We start from the raw sequence: 21,529 nt of genomic DNA on the forward strand, positions 1-21,529 counted from the left end.
TGAGAGCTCCATAGACCTCATCTACAGGAGACAGTCACTGTGACTAGGCTAGTTCTGTCAGCCACCTTTACCAAACCTTCTCTCTCACCTATTGAACTGCAGGGATATGCTACTTGAATAGTAGAATATTCTTATGAACTTACATTAATTTCATTTTAAAAATTGAGTTTGTTTGCCTGTGCCTAATATTCCTGAGTAATCTGACCCTTTAGAAACCCTGTTTCTTTTGGGTAAATGAATGGCCTCAGCTGCACTGTCCGCCACTTATGTTATCTTCCGAATAAAAGTTACAAACACACATGTGGACGGTTGTACTTTAGAGATTTATCCTCTTCTCTGTCTCTTATCTACTCTGTGACTCTTTAAATAATGTTATCAATACTTGTGGTAATGTGCGCTATATACTGTGTGTAGCCTTGTTCTGCTCCCATGAATTCTGAATATGTTCTTAAAGATGGGGCAACTTGAATACTTTGTGATGTGGACATGTCTATACTTGTTTAATAACAGGGTTTTGGAATAGTGATGTTGCATTGATGAGGTTTAACTGGGCTCTTGATAAACACAAGAGGCCAAGGTAGGCAATTACTGTATCTAATCTGCCTTTTCTATCATAATTCATTTTAGTCTAAAGTTAGCATGTCAATTATAATTTAGAAAGTATGGTTATTTGTAATATGCCATAAATGTAAGTATAAGGAATAATGAATGGTTCTTAACACTAGATTTTCCTTACTTTGGGATTTTTAAACTTTTTTTTTTTTGGTGTGGTTTTAGAAACCGAAGAAAACGTCTTTTGATCAGGATTCAGATGTAGACATCTTCCCTTCAGACTTCACTTCTGAACCACCTGCTCTCCCACGGACTGGTCGGGCTAGGAAAGAAGTAAAATATTTTGCAGAGTCTGATGAAGAAGAAGACGTTGATTTTGCAATGTTTAATTAAGTGCCCAAGGAGCACGAACATTTTTCAAAAATATCTTGTGTTGTCCTTTGTCTTTTCTGTCTCAGAATTTTGTACATCTGGCTTATTTTAATGTGATGATGTAATTGATGGTTTTTTATTATTGTGGTAGGCCTTTTAACATTTTGTTCTTACACATACAGTTTTATGCTCTTTTTTACTCATTGAAATGTCATGTGTTGTCTGATTGGCTTGTAGAATTGTTATAGATTAACGTGCATTAGCACAGATTTTAATTGTCATGATTGCAGACTACAGACCTGCTTTTTGAAATGAAATTTAAGCATTAAAAATGGAACTGTGTTCTTAGACTCTTTACTGAAGGGGAAACTGCAGTGAAAGCTCCCACACGCCTTTAAAATAAATATATTTATTCTTTGCCAGGAGACTCCATGGAAAAAGGTAAACAGTATATGAACATAGAAAGCACTGTTAAACCGTCTCAATGTACAAACAGCCAGTGGTACAGCACAGACCTTTGCTAATATATCAAAAACAACGAAAGTTCCACTAGTGCTTACATGAGAACTCAGAACCCGACACTTGAGTCTGTCAACCACTCAGTCTCCCACTGCTGTCAGTCTGCATCATAGTGATTGAACAAGGCCAGAGGAGGCCACTGCCCACACCCTCAAGCTTCAAGTCTGGGGAATCCAGGATCAGGCCTGAGTCAGGAAGGACACTGGGCTGCTAGAGTCCAGACGGCAGACGAGGCTGCTGATTATCCTGTGATATCTCTCCAATGGCTTGTGAACAGGTAAACACATTTACTAACACTGGACAGTGTTTTTGCCTTGGAGGCTATCATAACTGCAGATTTTTTCCTTCGGTAGTTGTGTCATCAAGGAACAAACCACTTTTAGTTTAAAGTGACATTAGCAATTGAACAATGACATTGGATTAACTGAACTGGCAGTTACACTGACACAGAATTCCCTTCTGTAGTGCAGTGAAGTGGTATACTCTATCTGGGCAACATAAGAGAAAGGATGCAGCTTGAGAGCATCAAAAAGCAAGGCGAAGCTTCCACACCACTTAAACCAGCATGTCTTTAGTCTGATCCTGTACTGGACAAAGGTCCTGGTTCCTTACCATAAGGCCTTGTCATTCATGAAAGCAAGACGTACAGTGGATGTACAGTGGTCTGCTCCATAACCTTGGTGTCTTGGTTATTGAGTATGCAAGACAAAAGAAAGCACCAACATACAGTATAGAAAGAACAGAGCCGTACTTCTGTATGTACAAAGTCTTCAGAAACTTAACCAGGGCTAACCATCTCAACTGGGTCTCTGCCATGCATCTTGACTGTTCAGAGAGGAAAGTAGAAGCTTTAAACTAGATTCTGGTGGCATGAAATGGCTGATTTTCAGAATTTGAAAAGTTTGTATTTCTAGGCAAGTTACACAGTAAGGAATATATATTGATACATATGAAAACTTCTTGGTCCTTTTTGAGTTTAACATTTCAGTTCAAAAACTAAGCAGCAGTAAAAATGTTTTCCTTGCATTTTCAATCTGGAACCGAGGGTCCCGGGGAATGTCTGCTTTCGCTGAGGTGTCTCACTGCAGCAGCGGGGACTGGCTCACTCCACTGGTCTCCACTGAGCTGGGGGACACGCTGGGACTGTGCTCTGCTGTATTCCCACTGGAATTGGGGGTCAAGGGTTCATGTCCTTCAGAATTCTCCAGCATTTCCTGAATGAGAGGTGGCATCGATCCAGGAATTTCCATTTTCAAGGTAATTACACGTTCTGCACCTTTTTTGAGAGATAATAGGAAACCTGTCAGATAAGGGCTCAGCTAGATACTAAGGAGCCAACATTTACCTTCAGGTGTAAGAGTTGTGAAGTACAGGTACCAAGTGGCTTGTGTCTTTGTTAAAATAATCAATTTATTGGAAGTAAAAAGCATGAATGCGTTTACAATGGGAACGTCAGCTGCCAGAGGGTCAGTGCCGGGTGTGCTGCAAGAGCTCAGATTGGTTCTCAGGCTCAGGCTGATCCACCACTCCCTTGAATGCAGACTATGTACTAATAGGGCGTGCCAGAGGCTCTCTTAGGAAAAGAGGCTCTCCTTAAGGCTCTCTTCTCCAAGGAGAAGAAGTGGAGATATGTGATGTGGTAGTTGCCGTGCTTAGTCAGAGTCAGGAAATAAAATTTACGAAGAGAAGTCACTGATGAAAGATCAGAGAAATAAAGGTGAAGGGATGGGCAGTTCCCACAATGGAAAGATTGACTTCACAGTATGTGGTGGTTTTTGTGTCCTCAAGTTGCCACATCCCTCACCCCCCCCCCCCATGCAGCTGGTTAGGGGGAAATGTGTAAATGACAAGAAAACTACCTCAGAACCATGTGACTAGGGTTGCTGGATTGACTCTGCTAATATGGGGCTTGGGACATTTTGTATACATGGCTGCTAGTCCTCAGGTCACTGGCATAGCTATATATAGAGAGATAGGATCTCTCTCTCTCTCTCTCTCTCCCTCCCTTCTTCCCTCCCTCTCTCTCCCTCTCTCTCTGTCTCTCTCTGTCTCTCTGTCTCTCTGTCTCTCTCTCTGTCTCTCTCTCTGTCTCTCTCTCTCTCTGGACCTCATTCTGTTATATCTACTCAAGTACTGCTGTCCTTTTGCTTTTCTTAATCCCATGCTGGAAATGAACTTAGAATCCCCCCCCCACCGGCAAACTCCAAACAAACAAACAAACAAACTAAAAAACAAAAACAATCCACAAAAAACCCAAGAACTGTGATTTCTTGTCAGGCTAGTTCACTGTGCATTTAAGCACTTCGGAAACAAAGTTTGTGTCTTGGCTTGCCAAGATCCTGGGGTGTAGAATCTGCTAATGGGAAGGAATGTGCTAGGTAACAGCATGGCTGGCACAAGGAATAATTGCTGAGTCATCTCTATAGAAAGGCCCTCTGCACTCCACTATGATAGATGCCTCTAGGCATTTCTGTAATTGCCTGAGTTGCCACCAAGAATCAAGAGGTAAGAGTAGATCTTACATCCAGGCAAGAAGCCCTTTGCTCAGAAGTGCCTACACCTGAGCTGTGGCCACAGTGATCTTCATTTTCCTAGGGGTTAGAGTGCCATGGAGAAATAGGCCAAGTGTAGAAAAGCCTGAGGTATCTGGAAAGCTCGAATGAATGTATGGAAGCAGAAAAATAAAACCTGAAAACTAAGGGAGGCGGTGGTGAGATGTCTCAGAGGGTTCAGAGCTTGCTCTGCAAGCTGTTTGACCAGAGTTGGTGCCCTAGAAAGGGCAAAGATTGAAGGAGAGAAGTGACTCCACAAAATTGTGAACCTCCAAGAGCATGCATGTGAGCCCCAACAACAATAATAGTCTTAAGGTACACACCATCTGGGAAGAGTTGCGCTTCTAACCAGCCATCCCATTTTAAAACTGAATAATCTCTTAATATCACGGGGTCGTGGTATCTGCTTTCTGCTTTACTACCTCACATAGAGACAACACCGAAATGTCTGCCTAAGAAACCCCGAGGCACTCAACTACACACACATGGGCATTCAGACAGCGCTAATTCCTTTAGATTTCTGTGAGATATGCGTCCCACCTTAAGCAGTAATGGGACTCCTGGTACTAAAACCTGGGATTTAAAAAGTGAAGGCTGGCCTAGCTCCGGTCTGCTCCCCACCCTTGAAGACCTACCTTTGGCGCTGATGCTGCGGAGATCCGTGATTTTCATTAAGATCTTTGGAAACATGTGGGGCTTGCTGGGCCGTCGTTTTCTGATGTAAATCTTTAGTGCTTCCAGCAGCGGCTCTTGGAGCTTGTCTACTTTTGTTGGTTCCTCAAGGTCCTGGCGGTCTGGAGAGCAGGAGAAAGGATTCAGTGTTTAGTGTCCAGACAGGCTGAGGAAGTGCTGGCTAGCCATCCTTGTCTGCAGTTCTTCATGTACAGTGGCTTTATTTGGTGACTCAGTTGTACACTAAACTGAACAAATGCAATTGCTTTAAGCAGTGAAACTTGAAGACGTCCTCTTAGTAAGCTCATTTGATGCCCACTTGCTCAGGTCCAGAGGCAAGAATTACCTCTCCTGGCCAGATGGTGTCAGCACTGAACTGAACAAAAGAACCTTGGGCAGACTGTAAAAGCCAGGTAGATAACCCTGCCCCTCAAGGACAACCATTACTTTTGAACTAAAGTTGGCTTCTGGTTAGCCAGTAGGGGTCACTGCAGAGGAGAGGGCCATACTTTATTCCAGCCCACCCGGTAGGCGCCTGCATGGTGTGGGGAGCCCAGGCGGTGGTTTGAATTCCACATTAACAAATAACATGTGATTCATGTAGGTCATCACTAAAATGTCCTTAGGCACACAGCAGGATGATCCTGCCTTTCTAAAGGTACCTGTTTCCCACAAGAGAAATTGGACAAACTGCATTTTGGCATTTCTTTCAGAGCAGAAGGAGCTCAAATACCAGAACTCAGTTAGCAGCAGGAAAAAGTACAGCTGCCCCTAGCATGAGGGTTGAAACTGCGTGCCTTTCTTCATGCAAAAGAACCCCACTGGAGGTTTCTCCTGCGCCTCTGAAACTGTTCTGCGTGGGGACAGTTCCTAGGGAGTCAGTACCTCCACAGATTAAGCAGATGGCACTGAGAAGACCTGTTTCTGTGTCATCCATTTCCAAAGGCAGGAGCTGGTTGGCAAAGGTGAACACAAGGTCAGTCAGAGGACCGAAGCCAGCATTGTGCATCTGAGTTCGATTTAGGGTAAGGCCATCAGAGAAAGTCATGGTGTCTTGCTCTGGGGTATACCTGGTACAAATTCTGAGAATCTGGAAGAAAAAAGAAGTATGCATGTACACGTGCTGTATCATCTATGAGGACCTGCCCTGACAGCACTGACCAGATCTATAGCAGAAAAAAACAGCAACTCCCAAGGAGCCTGGGTCACACGGACAGTATGCCCCACTGTTGATGTTAACGGCTTCTTTCACTAAGTGTTGACACATGTTGAAGAACAGGGCTAAAGTTATTCAGGGAATAATACACAAGACTGACATTTTGAGAAATTACTTTTTACTAAAATAAATCATTGTTTGATTGAAATATCTACTTACCTCTCAGGCACTAAGCCAGGTGCGAGGGCAAAGGAGATTAACAAGAGTCTATTTTCAAAAGTTTAGTCAACCAACAAGTAAGGATGGTTCTTACCAGCTGAAATAGCTAATCTTCATGTCAACACCATGGGATCTAAAATTGCTATGGGAATACCCACGCTTCTGGGCATGTCTCAGGGATGGTATTTTACAAGGGCTTAACTAATCAGGCAAGATGCACCTCAGGATATGTGTGGCCCACACTCCATAGACTGAAAAAACAGAGCTGGCATTCTCTGGCTCTGGGTACAACGTGACCAGCTGTCTCACAGTCCTGCAGCCACAGCTTTCTTATCACTGGGGCTTGTATTCGCAAACCGTGAGGCCGAACATACCTCCCTCACCTTGCGTCATTCAGGTATGTGGCTGTAGCCACAGGAAGGTAACTGTAACAAGCCTTTATTAGATACTTAGCTTGCTCCAAGTGTGCACACCCTATACCCAGTCTTTCAGATGACTGTCCTATAGTTCACAGACTCAAGGAAAGCCCTCTCACAGTACAGTGTGTTTGTAGCACACACGCAGCCATCATGCAACACACAGGAACAGAGGCAGCAGAGTGCCAGGGTTAGGAGGAAGTCAGGTCAGAGTTGGGGAGAGGATGCTTGCACCCCACCATGGAGCCCAAGCAGACTCTCGGCTCTAGAAGGTGCTCCTCCTTGTGCTTACTGTTGCTGTCCAGACCTCATGTGCTCCACACCCCCTGCTTAAGCACACTGTCATCCCACAGAAACTCTACCTCCTCTACCTCACCCCAAAGGCCCCAGGTCTGCTGAGCTCGCGGCAGTCTCCTTCTCCAGGAGTTATAGCCAGTGCACCTCATGGAGCAGGACCGCCATGAAGCAGGCTTCCGTATACCCTGCTCCCTCTGGTAAGCGGAGGTTAAATCACGTAAGAAGAGTGTCTACCCAGGGGTGAAGGGAGCCTCGAGGATTTTCCTGACATGATTCAACTGAGGGTGACTCCCTGAGAGCCCACCACTATGTAATGATCAATAGAATGAGGATGGGAGGAGAGTCCTGCCTCCCCGGAGGGATACAGTACCTGCCCTTAAAGCCTCTACCCTGCCCTCAGCTCCATGGTTTAGAAACAGAAGCTGGCCTTCCTCTCTAGAGGCTCTGGGAGCTGTAGTTGAGGATTTCCCCATTCTCACAGCTAACCAAGAGGGCAACAGTGCTGCTGTGGATGGAAGCTGCAGCCTTAGCCCCGGAAGTACAAGGTGTTGGGCCCTACTTCCAGGGTATAAGGCAGTAGACCTCTGGGGGACACGAGGATGCAGGCCTGAGAAGAGCTAAGTGTCCATTAGAACCAAAGGGACCACGGAACTCAACCCAGTGAGGAAGCAGCTGGAGGGCCTATGCCCTGAGATCCCAACTGCAGGGGCTGATCCTGGGCACCCAGCCTCCAGACCTGTGAGCAAGGGGTTGGCGATTGCCTGGTCTCAGATTTAATAACTTCATTAAGACAAAGTTTCCCTAGACCATAGGTAGTGGCCTCACAAAGTTATGGCAAGGGCTAGGCTAGGTGTTCCTATGTTCCCTGTACATAGGAACATAGGCAGGGGGTCAATATGGTCTTGAGCAACTGCAAAGCTATGTTATGTGTAGGTTGCAGATATCCCATGGGGCTCCAGGGCAGGGTGAGGAGGGCTTGTGAGCTGAAGGAGGAAGACACTCTGTAATGATTGGGCCTGGCTAGTCTAGAAAAGGGTATACAGGTGACAGGGAGCAAGCTACCACTGAAGGCCAGTGAGGAGTCACTCTCATGATCATATGGCGTGGTGGGGGTTGGGGGATGTCACAATGGAGAGGGATACAAGGAAAGTCCTATCAAATCCCAGAGACCTCTGAATTTTTGCCAATTCAGTGAAATTCCAACACCTGGAAAGGGCTCTCCAGATCTAGGAAGTAACTGGGAAATGGTCTCTTCAGAAGCTCCCGGAAGCTTCCACTCCCTCCTCCTTCCTTCCTACCACCTTCTCCTTCCTCCTGCCCCCTCCTTCCTCCTAGAGTTCAGAGAAGATCCTACCAAGATGTCTAAGCAGGCGGCCTTGAGCAGGGTGATCTGGTCTGCGATGGTCAGGCCCGTGAAGCCCGGCAGACGCTTGGCGAACTCCACGATCTTAATAATGCACTTGGTGGCCAGTTCACTGAATTTGTCCCAGAGGCCCAAGTCCAATCGGACCCGGTGGTCAGCACTGGAATTCTGAGAGGAAAAGAAAGAGAGGAGAGTGAATGCAGCATGCCATCAGGGGCGTAGAGATGGGGTGCTTCCCAGGAGTGGGTTCATACTTGCTTTCTCTGAGCAACCTGCTTTCAACCTGCACAAGCTTTCTACAGCAGCCACAAGACAGCCAAGGAGCAAAGGAGGGCAAGTTTCCCTGTGTGCTTATCCACTCCTAATGAAGGAACGACAGGCCGACTCTTGTACATCTGTTGCCTCTAGACATTGATCGTCACCGCTTTCTATTGCCATGTAGGTATCCTACACAGCACCAGGCTTCAGTCTGGCCTAGGTCAAACTTGAGTCAGTTGAAGCCTCTGGATCTGCTCATAGGAAACAGAGGAACGTGATGAGAACCATGACTGAGACCCAGATACTATGCAAAGCCAAGGAGTCACCCAAGACATAGGGCAGGAAAAGCTTCGGAGAGGAAGGCCATGTTCAATAATGTTACGAGGCTCAGTAATGACTATGCAGTGAATGGGAAGGTGCCATCAACAAAAGGGGCAGACCCTCGTCTACAGCAGCCAGTACTAAAGGGAGGAAGGTCGATGTACAGGACCAGGGCATCATAGAAGAGGTGATGTCGCCTTGGTGGAGGACAGGGCAATGCCTTCGGGGGACTGTGGGTGGGGCAGGGTGTCACAGGTGAGGAGGGACCTTCCTACAGTGCCGAGAAGAGTCTGCAAGATGCCAATCCATGCCTTCTTAGAAGACGACACACTATATCAAGAAAATTACACTTCAGAAGCTAAACTTGGCTAAAACAAGATATCTACAAGACGTTTATTGGTGAAGGTAGAAACCTTCTCTGAGCTCCATTTCAAAGAGGGGAGACTAATACTCAGGAGAAAGTGCGAAGTCTGAGGGGTGAAGTGTTCAGGGGGCTGCTTTATTTAGCGGTGGCACTGTAGTCTGCTGGTCACCCTTAGAACGCACACTGAGGCACACAAGGGTGGGATGGCAACAGGCTGGTATGTGTAACAGAACAAGCAGGCTATTAACCACTGAGTCAGGGGGCTAAGAAACCAGGAGGTGGCCTACAGTGGCCACAGGTACCATTACAGGGACATGATGGAACAGAAGGTGGCCTTCAATAGATGGTTCAGCCTCCATGATGCACTGAAATGTCGTCTAAGAAAATCAAAGGTGACACTCGGCAGTAGATGATGTCACAACCAAAGGCTTGGGCCTGTCGGGTTCCCGGAGCTACAGAGGTATTAGGTATGGCACTCATGAGGTAAGCATCCCAGATACCTCCTGGCCAGGCCTTGTCCCTCTGACCATCTCCTCCTCCTCTCATTACCTCTCTCAGAATCCCCTCCCTCATCTCTGTCATCGTCTCCCTCATCTCCGTGAAACTAGAAGCTCAAATCACTTTGGTGATGAGAGGGTACCTGACCCCTGCTCACACTGTCCCCACCAACTCTCAGCTCTAGCCTCTCCTGTCACCTTGCTTTACCTGAAGGTCAACCACGGCCTAGCCTCAGGCCTTTGTACTGTGAGTTTCCCTTTCTAGATGGCTGCCTCCCATCCCCGCATCCCTTGAGTCTGTGGTCAGTGTAACCTTCTGTTATAGCTTCTTCGGCCTTCTATGAAAACTGCTCACCTTCCAGCATTCTCCCCTTCAGAGCCTGTGGCTGACTATAGCGCTCGTCTCTAAATCCCTGGGTCGCTTCCTGGTCTACACAGAGTCCTAGGCTCACTTGCTTTGCCTGTCACTGCCTGTCATACAGAGGACCCGATGAGCACTGAGTGGAGCCCAGGACAGTTGACAGTCTCACAAGCTTTTGCTTGTCTGAGATGACACAGAGCAACTGCCATTGTGTGGAACACACATGGAGAGGCTATTTCTCTGGTCAGTAGCCTAGACGTCTCATGAACTCTGGAACTCCGAGGCAAACCGAAGCACACAAGGAGAGACTAGGTTCCCTAGGCCTGGTGTGTGGCCCTCTTTACAAATGCCCTTAGCCCTGCAAAGGCAATTATGCATTGCAAACCAATGGCTTTAGTGCCCTATTTCAGTCAAATTGGTCCATAGAAGTCCATAAAGCTATCTTTACTTCTCACACCAGCAGGAATGCAGAGGAAGAGTTTGAAGATGGGATATAGAGAAGGCCTCAGAGCGGTGGTGGCAGTGTGGCTGCCACAGTGTCCCCGTGGAAACGAGCATGCATCCTCCAGATTAATTTTATGTCTCCCTCAAGGATCTTTGTGGAACACAGTACACTCGAGGGTATGTATGTGCAAGATCAAGGCATGCGGCCATTCGGGCTATAATTAAATTTAATAGGCAGTTTATCCAGTTCACAGAACTATGCGACGGAAGAGAAGGACAGAGCCGAGCTTGGTGGGAAATCACTTTACAATGGAGTATCCATCTGGAAAAAATGACATTGCTGGATGCAGCCAGTGTGAAGGAAATCTTCATCAGCTTTGGATGAACTGCTCCATCATGTAAGCCTGGGAGTGGGAGGGGGGAGCGATGGCCCCTCTATTAAAACGGCGAAGAACTCGGTAAGGGCCTGTCAATCCAGCGCATGATTATGCAAACTGAAGGCAAAAGGCAGTTAATAAAACACAAAATAACCCCGTGTTTTATTATCCTGACTGCTGGATTCATAGGCATGAGGCTTTAAATGACTCCTATATTATCTTCCAGCTGCGGTAGGTGGAGAGTGTGGGGGAGACTGCTAGGGCCCATGATGAGAGCAGCTATTGCGAGCCCTGAGTGGGGTGAGGGGAGAAGATGCTCAGAGCAGGCGGGGATGTGTGAAGAGGAAGAGAAGGGAAGAGGAACAGGAAGGACGGCGGGCTGAGCCAGGCCTTGCCGCGCGGCAGGATCGGCAGGATCGCTGCCTGCTTGGGAAATCCCCTGGAAGAATGTACATTTCCCAGAATGCTTTGCCCTGCAGTCCCCTAGGCCTTCTTGGGAAAAGCCCAGGCCTGTCAATCTGGTTAAACAATGCTTTCCGCCATGGCGCAGCCCCTTCTGTTGTTTCTCTGGCTGGCATCACTTTCAGGAAAATACTAACTAATGGATTTCCATTGTCTAGAATCCCACTGATGGTCGATTGGAGGTCCTGGGCAAGTTAGTGCTTTTATTTGAGGGTCTTTTAGCTAAGGAGTAAAGTTAAAAAAAAATGTTTCCTTTCTTTGTGGAGCTGTAGGAAGAACCCAGGGCTGTGTGCATGCCTGGAAAGTACTCTATACCAAGTAACATCCCAGCCCTGCTTCCAGAGTCAGGGTCTCAGTGCAGGCCAGTCTGGCAATCATCTTTGCTCCAAATCCCAAGGGCTAGGATTTTGGATATAGGCTACAGAATTTCTACAGAAGAACTGAGTGCTTCTGAAGGCCTGTGAGACTGTCATAAGCCTTTCCTGAGCACCTTCCCTTCCTAGTCCTGGAGCTGCTTGCCTATTCCAAGAGTGCCCTCCAAACCCTCTTGGTGAAGTAGTTCTGTCTTCCGTATTTTGGTTCTTCATTATGCACACACATGTAGTGACTGCTTTCTGGGATGCCACAAATCTCCAGCCATTGTTTGTGCCCTGCTGTCCATTCCCCAACACTCCCAAGAGGTAGGCGCCATCACAGTCCTGTTTGGCTGAAAAGGAGACTAAAGTCCAGAAAAGGGCAGTGACCTGTACTGGGTCCCTGGGTAAGCTGAGGGGACAGTAGTCACCTATCCACGCGGGCTGTGGCAGCCACATACTTCTTGGTGTTTCATCTCTGTTATTTCCTGGTGAGAACTCAATGTCCCTTACACTCTGCATTGTGTCTGAGGCTTCCTTCCTGGTCGGAAATGCTCATGAGATGGCTACCAAGTCCCAGCACCGTCATGCCGAGGATGTCGTAAGTGAGACTAGCATCTTTCTGGCCAACAAACATGACCTTAATAGACACTGCATGGTGCCATGTCCATTGTCCTGTGACGGCTAGGCCTGCATGGCAGTGGGAGAACAAGGGCAAGCAGCAAGAGATCCAAAGGAGACAGTGCTTGTGGGATGCTGCAGGGGGACAGCAATGCTGTCTAAACCAAGCAAAGGTGAGGACAGCCACCAACGGCAGAAGGCATGGATGGGGAACCCGGGGACCATCAAAGGAGGGCCTGCTTGAGTGAAGACTTCCACTCCCCTGGCCTGAGAGGCAAAAGTAATACTACTCCAAGTTGCCCAGGGTGTGAAACTTTTCTGAGGTAGCTCCACAAAACCAAGATGATGAGAACTGAGTACATCCGGCTGGAAGATAGCAGGCGGAGCAGGAACATGGCAGGCAGCTATGTACAGTACAGGGGACTGAAAATGAGCAAGTTATGAGCTGGTTCAAGGTGACACAGCTTTGAGGCAACAGAGGGTATCGGAATTCTGGTCTCACGATACCCCAAGTGTCTTACCCCAACTGGGTAGCACAACTCCCTTAAGGAGTCAGCCTTCCCGAGAGTTCTAGGCTTTTCTCTCCCTGGCTAGTCAAACACGTGATTTCTCTAAAAAGCAAGCCATGCCCAGAATTGCTTATACTCCTACTGTTGTAATGCTTGTCTCCCAGAGCCTGTCGGCAAGTTCGTGATCCTGTCTGTGGCCATTGTTCTGAGCATTAAAGCTCCTTGAATCTTCACAGGTCAAATTTCCGAACCTCTGCCAGGTCAGCGTATGCCCCATGAAGCCCCGTGAGTGGGGTGAACAGCAGCGCATGGCAAAAGGGCCTTGTGCTTCTAGGAAACTAGAGTCACAGCTGCCAACTTGCTTATCTGGAAGCCAAGCATGGTGGCTCTAAATGATGTCAAGCTGCTCACAGGATCCAGGGGACAACCCTTCGCTCTTCTTCACGTACTCTTCCTGACAGAAACTGGGTAAGACTCGCCGGGATCCTTTTCTCACAGGACTATCTGGCTACACACGAAGACTGCACCACCAAAATCGCTGTTAAAGAGATGGGGAGCCCAGGCTTACAGGATGATTTAAGTGCCACCCAAGCAGCCTCAGAAATACCAGAGAGCCCGGTGGTGGGCTTCCTGCTCAGGTCTGTGGTAGATGGTGGTAGGTGTATCTGGGTCCTTGTCTCATCCATTCTGGCTTCTCCCCAGGATCGGCTAGCATGTCCTTAATCGACCATAATTAGAGGAGTGAAGACTGACTGCAGTGGAGGGCTGTCAGAAGCGGCTGTCTGCTGTCTGAGTCTTCCCTGCCCATTTATGCCACAAGCGCCTGACGCATGTGCTATCCCGGGAGAGGGGCAGGAAGTTTCTTGCCTTTGAAGCAACTGCCTCCTGATAAAAAGCTTTTAACAAATGCTGCATTTGGATCTGGGAGCTTGCAGAGGATGTGCCGTGGCCGCTGTTGTTTATGTGTATTCCCGCCTACTTCCAGAAAGGATTTGAAGTCCCTTATACGAAGAGCAGAGCCAGGTCTGGGCAGAGACGGCAAAAAAAAAAAAAAAAAAAAAAAAAAAACGGTCTGCTGGAGGCAGCCCAGAGTCCTGAAGGACAGAGATACACTATCATAAAGACTGCCCTGCTGCCACCATGGAGGGTCTGGCCTCCGATGAGCTTAGTATTTCTCTCTCACTCCATTGGAAAGGTGTCCGGGTGGGCTGGATTATGGTGTCTGAGTACTTGGTCTCAGGCAGATGCTGTTTCTGGAGAGCACAGAACTATTCAGAGATGAGGTCTAGCTAGAGCAGGACGGGGGTCACTAGAGGTTAAACGTTTCAGGTCACACCCAGCCACTGTTTTCTGACATAATGTTTGCTTCCTGGTCACCTCAATCATCCTGTCCCATCCCATGAGTGCTCACACACTCTCTCCACCTGCCCTGCCACGAGTATCCCCACACCTCTGTACAATGGCAAGTCCTCAGAAGCTGTGAGGCAAAAGAAGTGTTTCCTTCCCCAAGTTTCCTCTGACAGGCATTTTGTCCGTGCAACATAGCACTAACAGAGCACATTGGTCTCACAGTGGGGTACATGGGAAGGGGTCCAGGAAGCAGCATGGATACCTCTCAGCCCTAACTTTGAAACTAAGATTTGGTTGTGGTGACTTGTCTGGAAGGAGATCCTAAGACTCCAGGAAAGGAAACTGGAGAGTTGGAAATGTCCGCCACTGAGATAGTGGGGGCTGGACCTTGCTGAAGAAAAGACTCATCATCCTGCTGAGGTAGCAAGAAGTCTGGGGCGTCTCTCCATGGAGGCTGTTTATCTGACATTGGGGGCTGCCTCTAGAGAGCTGTGCCTTATGTAGGAGTGATCTTACTGAAGCAAAGGCCATGCTTGGATGTGGGTACCCAGAGGAAGCAAACACTACCCATCGCAACCAGGCCATGTCACCTAGTTATCTTGTAAGTCAAGGTATGGGGGTCTACACGGGCCCTGCTTAGATACCTCCATGTGGAAAAGAGTGGGGGTCTCTGGTCAGTGAACATGGTCCCTGATGTGCTTATACTCAGGATTGCACCCCAGCTCTGTCTCTCTCTCAGTCCTTTTCAGGGGACCTGCCTCTTTTGCATCTAGAAGGGTGGCCATGCCTTTTCTAGCATTAGGAGTTTGGTTTGCTCCTAGGCAGCAAGGTCTACCTGCTGTCTAGAGCTCTGCCTGTCCAATGCATGGGTTCAGTTTAACCCCCATGTCTACCACTGAACCACAAAACACGGGAAAAGGTACTGGATCCTTTTATAGCTTGGCTTACCCATGTGTATATGGGGCCAACACATGGGTAAGCTCGGTCCTCCGGAGAAAGGGATGAGGGTTCTGATTATGGTTCCTATAAAGGGTGACTGCTTAGCAAATCCCAGCTGCAAAGTTGCTAATCACCAAAACGAAGACTTCTGATTTGCTACCGAATGTTCTCCATCATTCACACATGGAGAGACAGGCGCCTCTTCTGCCCTTGAAGGCTCTGGAGGTTTCCCCCTTTCTTGCTTCTCACTCTTATCTGGCATAGTCTGCCATCCCACGGGATGCAATTTCCCAGCTTTGCCCTTGGCCCCAGCTACAGCCAATGTCTCCGTCTCACCCTGACACTAAGCCAGATACAATGATATGGTACCTATAACGCTATTCCCGATAACCATCTCCAAAAGGAAGAAAGATCCTTCTCAATGGCACTAGTCAAAAGTCACCCACAGTGACTGAAGAGAGCCCCAGGCACTCCCCATCCAGGGGGTGGGCGCAGGCTTGGTGGTGTTTCTGCAATACCCTGGCAATATAAAAGGTCCCATTCTGGAATTAGTCTAGGAATTATCTCATTTCGACCTCCTAGCCATGATAGCAGTCCATGGGCAGGTGAGACAGGAATCATTTGCTCACACCACCTAGCTGAGGAGAGCTGAGTGAGCTGGGACTCTCAGCTTCTGGTCTGATATACCTGAGTGTTCCAGTCTCTGTGTCCTTCCCATGTGAAGCTGACAATTTCCTAGAGGCATCCAGCCTTGTCCTACTCTGGGCTAGGACAGTGAACCCCAATCAATGGGGACTGAGGTTGGCATTGCAGGCAGACCCACGTTTCTGCTTCTCCAGATGAGGACAGAAAAGGCCCCCAAAGGTCATTCTTGACCATGGCTTTTCAGTGTGGGCTGGAGAGAGCTGTTCCGGCATCTCGGAAGCTTGTGCAGCCCTTCGGGCCATCCGTAGGGAGCCAAAGTCTGTGGTTTCTCAGGATCACCAAATGCCTCTGCTGCCGAGAGCTCTGGAAATGGCTCCCCATCACTTAGCCTCCACATATGCAAAATCCTCTGCCTGGCCAGGAGACCTATTGCCTTGAACCTCTGCAGCTTCAGCTCCTGCAGGAGCTCTGGGTTTCCCGGGGCATCCACCTAGCACATCCCAGCACCAGGTTGCCCAGAGTCCTCTTGGCCTGCCCTAGCCACCTCTGCCATTTGCTGGCGGGGACACCACGTACTCCCAAAGTGTGGCTTCAAAGTCCCTCTCTCCACTAACCCTGCTCCTTCCCGTCATCATCACTGAATCTTTTTATTCTGAGGATTTTCATGCTATTTCCCCAGCATGCCTATAACCAAACCAAAGGTGGAAAACCCTTATTTTATGAACATTTTCTAGTTAGCAACATATAGGCAACATAAGTCATTGAAAGAGGTCAGAATGGCAGCCTAGTTGTGTCCAATCATTCATTCCTCAAGTATCTACTGAGTGGCCGGTGTATGCAAAAACCTGAGAGTGTATGTTACTGAATACAATACATGCTAACCTTGAAAAAAATCAAGGTCCCATGAAATTACCTGGAGCATCGTCCAATCAAAGCTTCACATAAACTCTTACCTCTTCCCTGATTTATAACCACAGTAAAAGCCACTTCTCACTGAAGAGTGGAACATGTGGGGCTACCTGTTCATGGGGCCCTGATCACCCCTGTCCTGTACCCTTACAGGTTTCCTTGAGATTATACACATTCCTCCTGGAAGCCAGGCCATGACCCAGAGGATAAATGACCCCATCGTCCTTCCTTGGATCCAGTTAGATGTCTGCCATAATCTACGTAACACATTTCTGGCTTGAGCAGACCAAAATCACCAAGAGGAGACACAAGCATAAATGAATTGCGCTGTCACTGCCCAGCATGCACTTCAGCACACAGTAGGTGCTCGTGAATGAACAACCGACTTAGCCCCTGTGCCAGTGATATGTGGGGGAAAGGGGCAGCCGGTGTCCTGACTGGCTGACAGGCACAGGAAACCGTACAGGAGCGATGCGTGCACCGGGGCCTGTGCCCACACCCCTGGCATCTTGGGCAGTGGCTCTTACCGTGGTGTATTTACCCAGCTGGCAGAGTGAGGGAAAGGTTTCCTGGTGGGCTTTCCGGATCTTCTCGGTGAGGTCATCCAGCTCCGCTGTCATCTCATAGCTCTCTGTGCACTCCTGCTTTGAGGGCTCCTTCTTTTTCTTGTTCCTGTCATTCCTGACAGCTGGAAAAGAGAGACGAGAGGTTATGGAGGGTCAGGTTATGCATCTGGGACACAAGCCCCCACTCCCATCTCGGACTCTTGGAATCAGAGCAGCAAGGAATGAGGGAGCGGCTCACAGCCAGGAAAGGCACTTGACGGCTTCTAGTGGACCACGTCTGCCTTTCCTGGTGTGCAGTGTGCACACTTCAGTCTGGGTGAGCTCTACCTGAAAGGCAGTCCCACGCAGGCTGCATGCCTTCCGTGGGGAGGGTCCTAAGGGTTGTCCTGAGTGACTGTCCTGGCTACATTTTTGTTTGTTTTGTTTTGTCAACTTGCCACAAACTGGAGTTATTTGGGAAGAGGAACTTCAACAGAGAAATGCCTCCATCCGATTGTCCGTAGACAAGCCTGTAACGCTTATCTTGATTAATGACTGATGGGTGGGTGGGGCCCAGCTTACCCCTGGCGGGTAGTGCTGTATGTTATAACAAAGCATGCTGAGCAAGCCACAGGAGCAGGGCAGTAAGCAGCATTCCTCTCTGGCCTCCACTTCAGTTCCTGGTTCCTGCCATGACTTCCTTCAAAGGTAAACTATTTCCTGGAAGATGAAATAACTGAACCCACAAGTTGCTATTGGTTATGGTATTAACCACAGCAACAAAACCCTGACGCGGACAGGCCCCTCAGCAAGGTTGCTTCCCAGCAAGTGTAGCCTATCTGAAGGGTCTCACTTATTTACTTATTTACTTTCCTGGTTGCTCCCTGAAAAGATTCTGCTTGATGGGGATAAGGCTGTTGTTTATGTCCCTTGATGTATTATTCTTAGATTTCTTGTGTTAACCACACAATATCCCACTACTCGTGTTATTTCAAACAGTCTGAAAGCCTCAGCCAAGACAACTGTCCACCCAGGCACTTGTACCTTCATAGTCAGTTCCAGGTCACTTGTGGCTGGTTGGACCTCAGCAGATAAGGGCCACCTGGCCTTGCACATCCCAACCCAACAAGCACACAGCAGTACTCAGGACTCAGAGCTGTAGGACAGCCTCCTCCAAGGGCCAGATCTCTCCGTGGCGTGAGTGAGCGCCACGTCAAGCTCTTGGCTAGGAACACTTGGAAGGAACCTGAAACCAGGGAGGCAGATAAGTGACACCAGATCACATGAACCCTCTAGGGAGTCTGTGATCCCTGGGGTGTCAGGACTGAGGCTGCCCCGATGTGAATGATGCCTGCATGACCTGGGCATGTGTGATGCAAGATGACCCAGGGCATAATCTGATCTGCCTAAGAGGATTTGGCCTGGATGCCTCCCTAAGGGCACAGAGGCCAACAGGACACACAGTGTCCATAGTGGGAGAGTCCTCAGGCCCTCTGTGGGCAGGAGATGAGGGCAGAGGCAGGGAGACATGAATGGGGAGACAGGGTGAGGAGAGACGAGGGTTAGAGAAAGTGAGGGCAGCTAATAGCACAGAGGGGAAGTCAGTGTCTGGGTAAGCAGCTCATTGGCCCAGGAGGGACCACTGCTGGAAAGAGGAGCACTGTGTGAGTGTCTTGATACCTGAGCATGGAGGTTTGACTAAGGAACTCGCCTAATCCCATTTCAAGGAGGCAGCACTGCCAAGTTCTCTCTTTACCGGATCTGCTTACTACTAAGGAAGTGGACGCATGGGAGAAACAGGCTTGCACCTTCCTTCTCAGGCCCTGGAACAGAGCTATTCTAGACAGTGGGGAAGTGAGTTCCAAGCAGGGACTTCATGCTGGTCCTTTGTAACTCTGTGGCCAGACAGACCTTCCTTGGATCCGTGAGGAGTGGGTGAAAGGCCTCCCATTGCCAAGTGTGCATGTACATGGGTATAGGTAATGCTGTAGAAGCAGTATGCAGTAAGGTGGGCAGCACAGTGGCAAATTGTAGTTTCTAGGCTCTCCCAAGGGATGATGTTCTGCCAGGGAGTAGACACTGTATCCCAAAGGCTTATGGGTAGGTGTCTCGGGGTCTTGTACTAGACATTAGACTCCTCCTTTGACCTCTGCTTTGCCAACACAGAGGTAAAACCTAAGAAACCAGAGTCTTTCCCAAACAGCTCTGAGGAAGGTCTGTCATTTCTCAGAGTTACCACAGGGTCTAGCAGTTCTTGTTCTGCCATGGGTGGACACATGTGAGCTAATCTGTGTTCAACATCTATGAACAATGCAAGCCTGAGTCTCGCCATTCCCACCACAACCCGCCCCGTGAGGGACAGTCCACATGCCCACTGGTGGATGGCACATGAACCAAAGGCTTGTCAAGTGATGGATTACCGCCTGCTGTCACAAGAAGGGAGTGCTGACGCAGCCTATGCTGTGGACGAACTCTGAGCCTATGCTAAGGGAAGAAGCCAGCTGCTGAAGGCCTTGCAGCATACCTTCCCATTTGTATGCAACAGCCATAGTCCGACAGCAGTGGCTGGGAAGGATTTGGGTTGGGGGAAGGAGGCTTGAAGGGAGTACAGTTTCTCCTTGAAGAACAGAAGATGGCTGGATTTTATAGTGGTACAGGAGCAATGACTCCATGAACACATCACATGACTAGTGTCCCACGGCATGCCTTTTTGAGAGCTTCTCGGGACAGTTCTGAGGCCACGAGTCTCTAAACACCTCTGACCAGAGGAAGAGGCCAAATTTCACCTTCGATCTTCAAACACACAGCAGATCAGTTCCAGTGAGGGTCAGCCAGTGTCGTAAGCTCGGGAATGCCAGCTCATGAACCCCTCCCTCCCCCCAGGAGCTGGGGCAGGAGCTCCTTCCATCTCTAGGGCTCAGAACCCCCTCTCAGCAAGCAGTAGAGGAAGATTTCAGAGGAAGGGAGAGACTCCACAAGGATCAAGGAGGCCCGGGGCCTTCGGTGTAGTAGTTGTTTCCAGAAAGCAACGTGCTGATTTCCCAAAGTCTCAGCCTCTGAACGGAACTGTTCCGGATTCTAGAGAAGTGAAACCTCCCAGGGGGAGTGGTGCTGTCACCAAGTGCATTATAACCTGAACCTTGAGCTGCTTATCATACGACAACAGTGCCCTCCACTCCTCACAGCATCCTAAACACAGGGGTGGATGGAGACCCTGTGCAGGCCCTGCGTCTTGCAGGTAACTTGGCTGGCTCTGAATGTCACGTAGGCTGGCTCTTCAGTGCCGAGTGACACCCGTCACACACAATGCTAACGAAGCCCTGTGAAGGATGCCCTGGAGAGCTTGGTGTGCTTGACACGGTGTGAGGGTTCTCACTGTGGCTGCAGACGGTGATGCAGGGCCTGAGGAAGGTACCCTAAGGGGCAGTGAGGACAATGGTCACAGAGCCCAAGACCTCTCTCCCTGCAGCCTCAGACTTCTCTCTCTCCCAAACTGGACACAGCCACCCATTCACTAAGGCCCTGGGGTTTGACAAGCTGCTCTCCTCTTGGGGAAGACAGTGGACATACATGGGCAGTTTGCATCATAGCCTGCTCCTTCGTGCACCATTGCTCTGAGGAGCATATTAAAGGGAAGGCTTCATTCTACTTCCTCCATATTCCCAAAGCTTGACACAGCCCAACCCACAGTGGCCTTTCGGGGACTGTCGCATAAGTGACAAGGAGAATGGGTGACTAAATATGGCCTTCCATCCCTTTGGGGGGGCATGTATATGGCCAGGCAGAGCTCATCTGAGCTGTTGCTTCCCAAAATTAGCAGCCTTGCTGTCACCTAGTGGTCCGCGGCGGAATCACTGACTGCTCCTGCCCCTTCAGCAGTGGCCGGGAGGGTGATGTAAGGGTGGGAGGGTGATTTATGCACCTGCGATAGGACCTGGCCCGATGTTTGCAAAGTGCTTCTTGGAGTAAAGGTGCTTCATAAATATCAGGCATTCTACCCGTGAGGGGCAGCGTGCTACAAATCACATTTGGCGGCATGAAAGTAACATATTTATGATCCACTATCATATTGCAAATGAAATGAATGTAATAAAAGTGTCACTTATACAAATACCTCTGATGTACAGATCCCGACCTATGAATATGAAAACAGACACCCAAGCACTTTTATTTGAATGTCTAATCATGGAAATAAATGAAGGCATGTTCATTTTAATGTGAGCACTTGTGCATGTATCTGGAATATTGATTTCCATGCACAGGTTAAATTTGAATGCAGGAAACACAGGAAGCTGTGAGCTCCACATGGACCCAGGAAGGAGACAGCGACGCTTTCCTGAAATTTCCTTGTCATCAACAAGAAAATGCAAAAAAGACTTTTTCATATTTAGTTTAGCAGAGGGAGCATAATGGTCTATTTATTCTTGCTTGAAAATTAAAGTCTGAAGCTCACACA

The 21,529-nt window shown here is 48.7% G+C and overlaps 2 protein-coding genes across 3 annotated transcripts in view; one reads left to right on the forward strand and one right to left on the reverse strand.

The window, feature by feature from the left end:
• The window catches only part of Top2b (DNA topoisomerase II beta), a 60,809-nt gene extending 59,543 nt beyond the window's left edge, over nucleotides 1–1,266 (forward strand). Inside the window, exon 36 of the mRNA XM_032918145.1 lies at nucleotides 778–1,266. Within this exon, the coding sequence (XP_032774036.1) occupies nucleotides 778–945 (168 nt within the window). The 3' untranslated portion in view covers nucleotides 946–1,266. The remainder of the gene's footprint in view (nucleotides 1–777) is intronic.
• A 51-nt stretch (nucleotides 1,267–1,317) lies between these two features.
• The window catches only part of Rarb (retinoic acid receptor beta), a 333,644-nt gene continuing 313,432 nt past the window's right edge, over nucleotides 1,318–21,529 (reverse strand). For both annotated transcript variants that reach the window (XM_032918146.1, XM_032918147.1), the window contains exons 4-8: nucleotides 17,056–17,216; nucleotides 8,110–8,286; nucleotides 5,553–5,757; nucleotides 4,631–4,789; nucleotides 1,318–2,719 (exon numbers count right to left, since the gene is read on the reverse strand). In XM_032918146.1, coding sequence (XP_032774037.1) covers nucleotides 2,523–2,719; nucleotides 4,631–4,789; nucleotides 5,553–5,757; nucleotides 8,110–8,286; nucleotides 17,056–17,216 — 899 coding nt within the window. In that variant the 3' untranslated portion in view covers nucleotides 1,318–2,522. The remainder of the gene's footprint in view (nucleotides 2,720–4,630; nucleotides 4,790–5,552; nucleotides 5,758–8,109; nucleotides 8,287–17,055; nucleotides 17,217–21,529) is intronic.

This window comes from Rattus rattus, chromosome 12 (assembly GCF_011064425.1).
Source record: "Rattus rattus isolate New Zealand chromosome 12, Rrattus_CSIRO_v1, whole genome shotgun sequence".
NCBI lineage: Eukaryota > Metazoa > Chordata > Mammalia > Rodentia > Muridae > Rattus > Rattus rattus.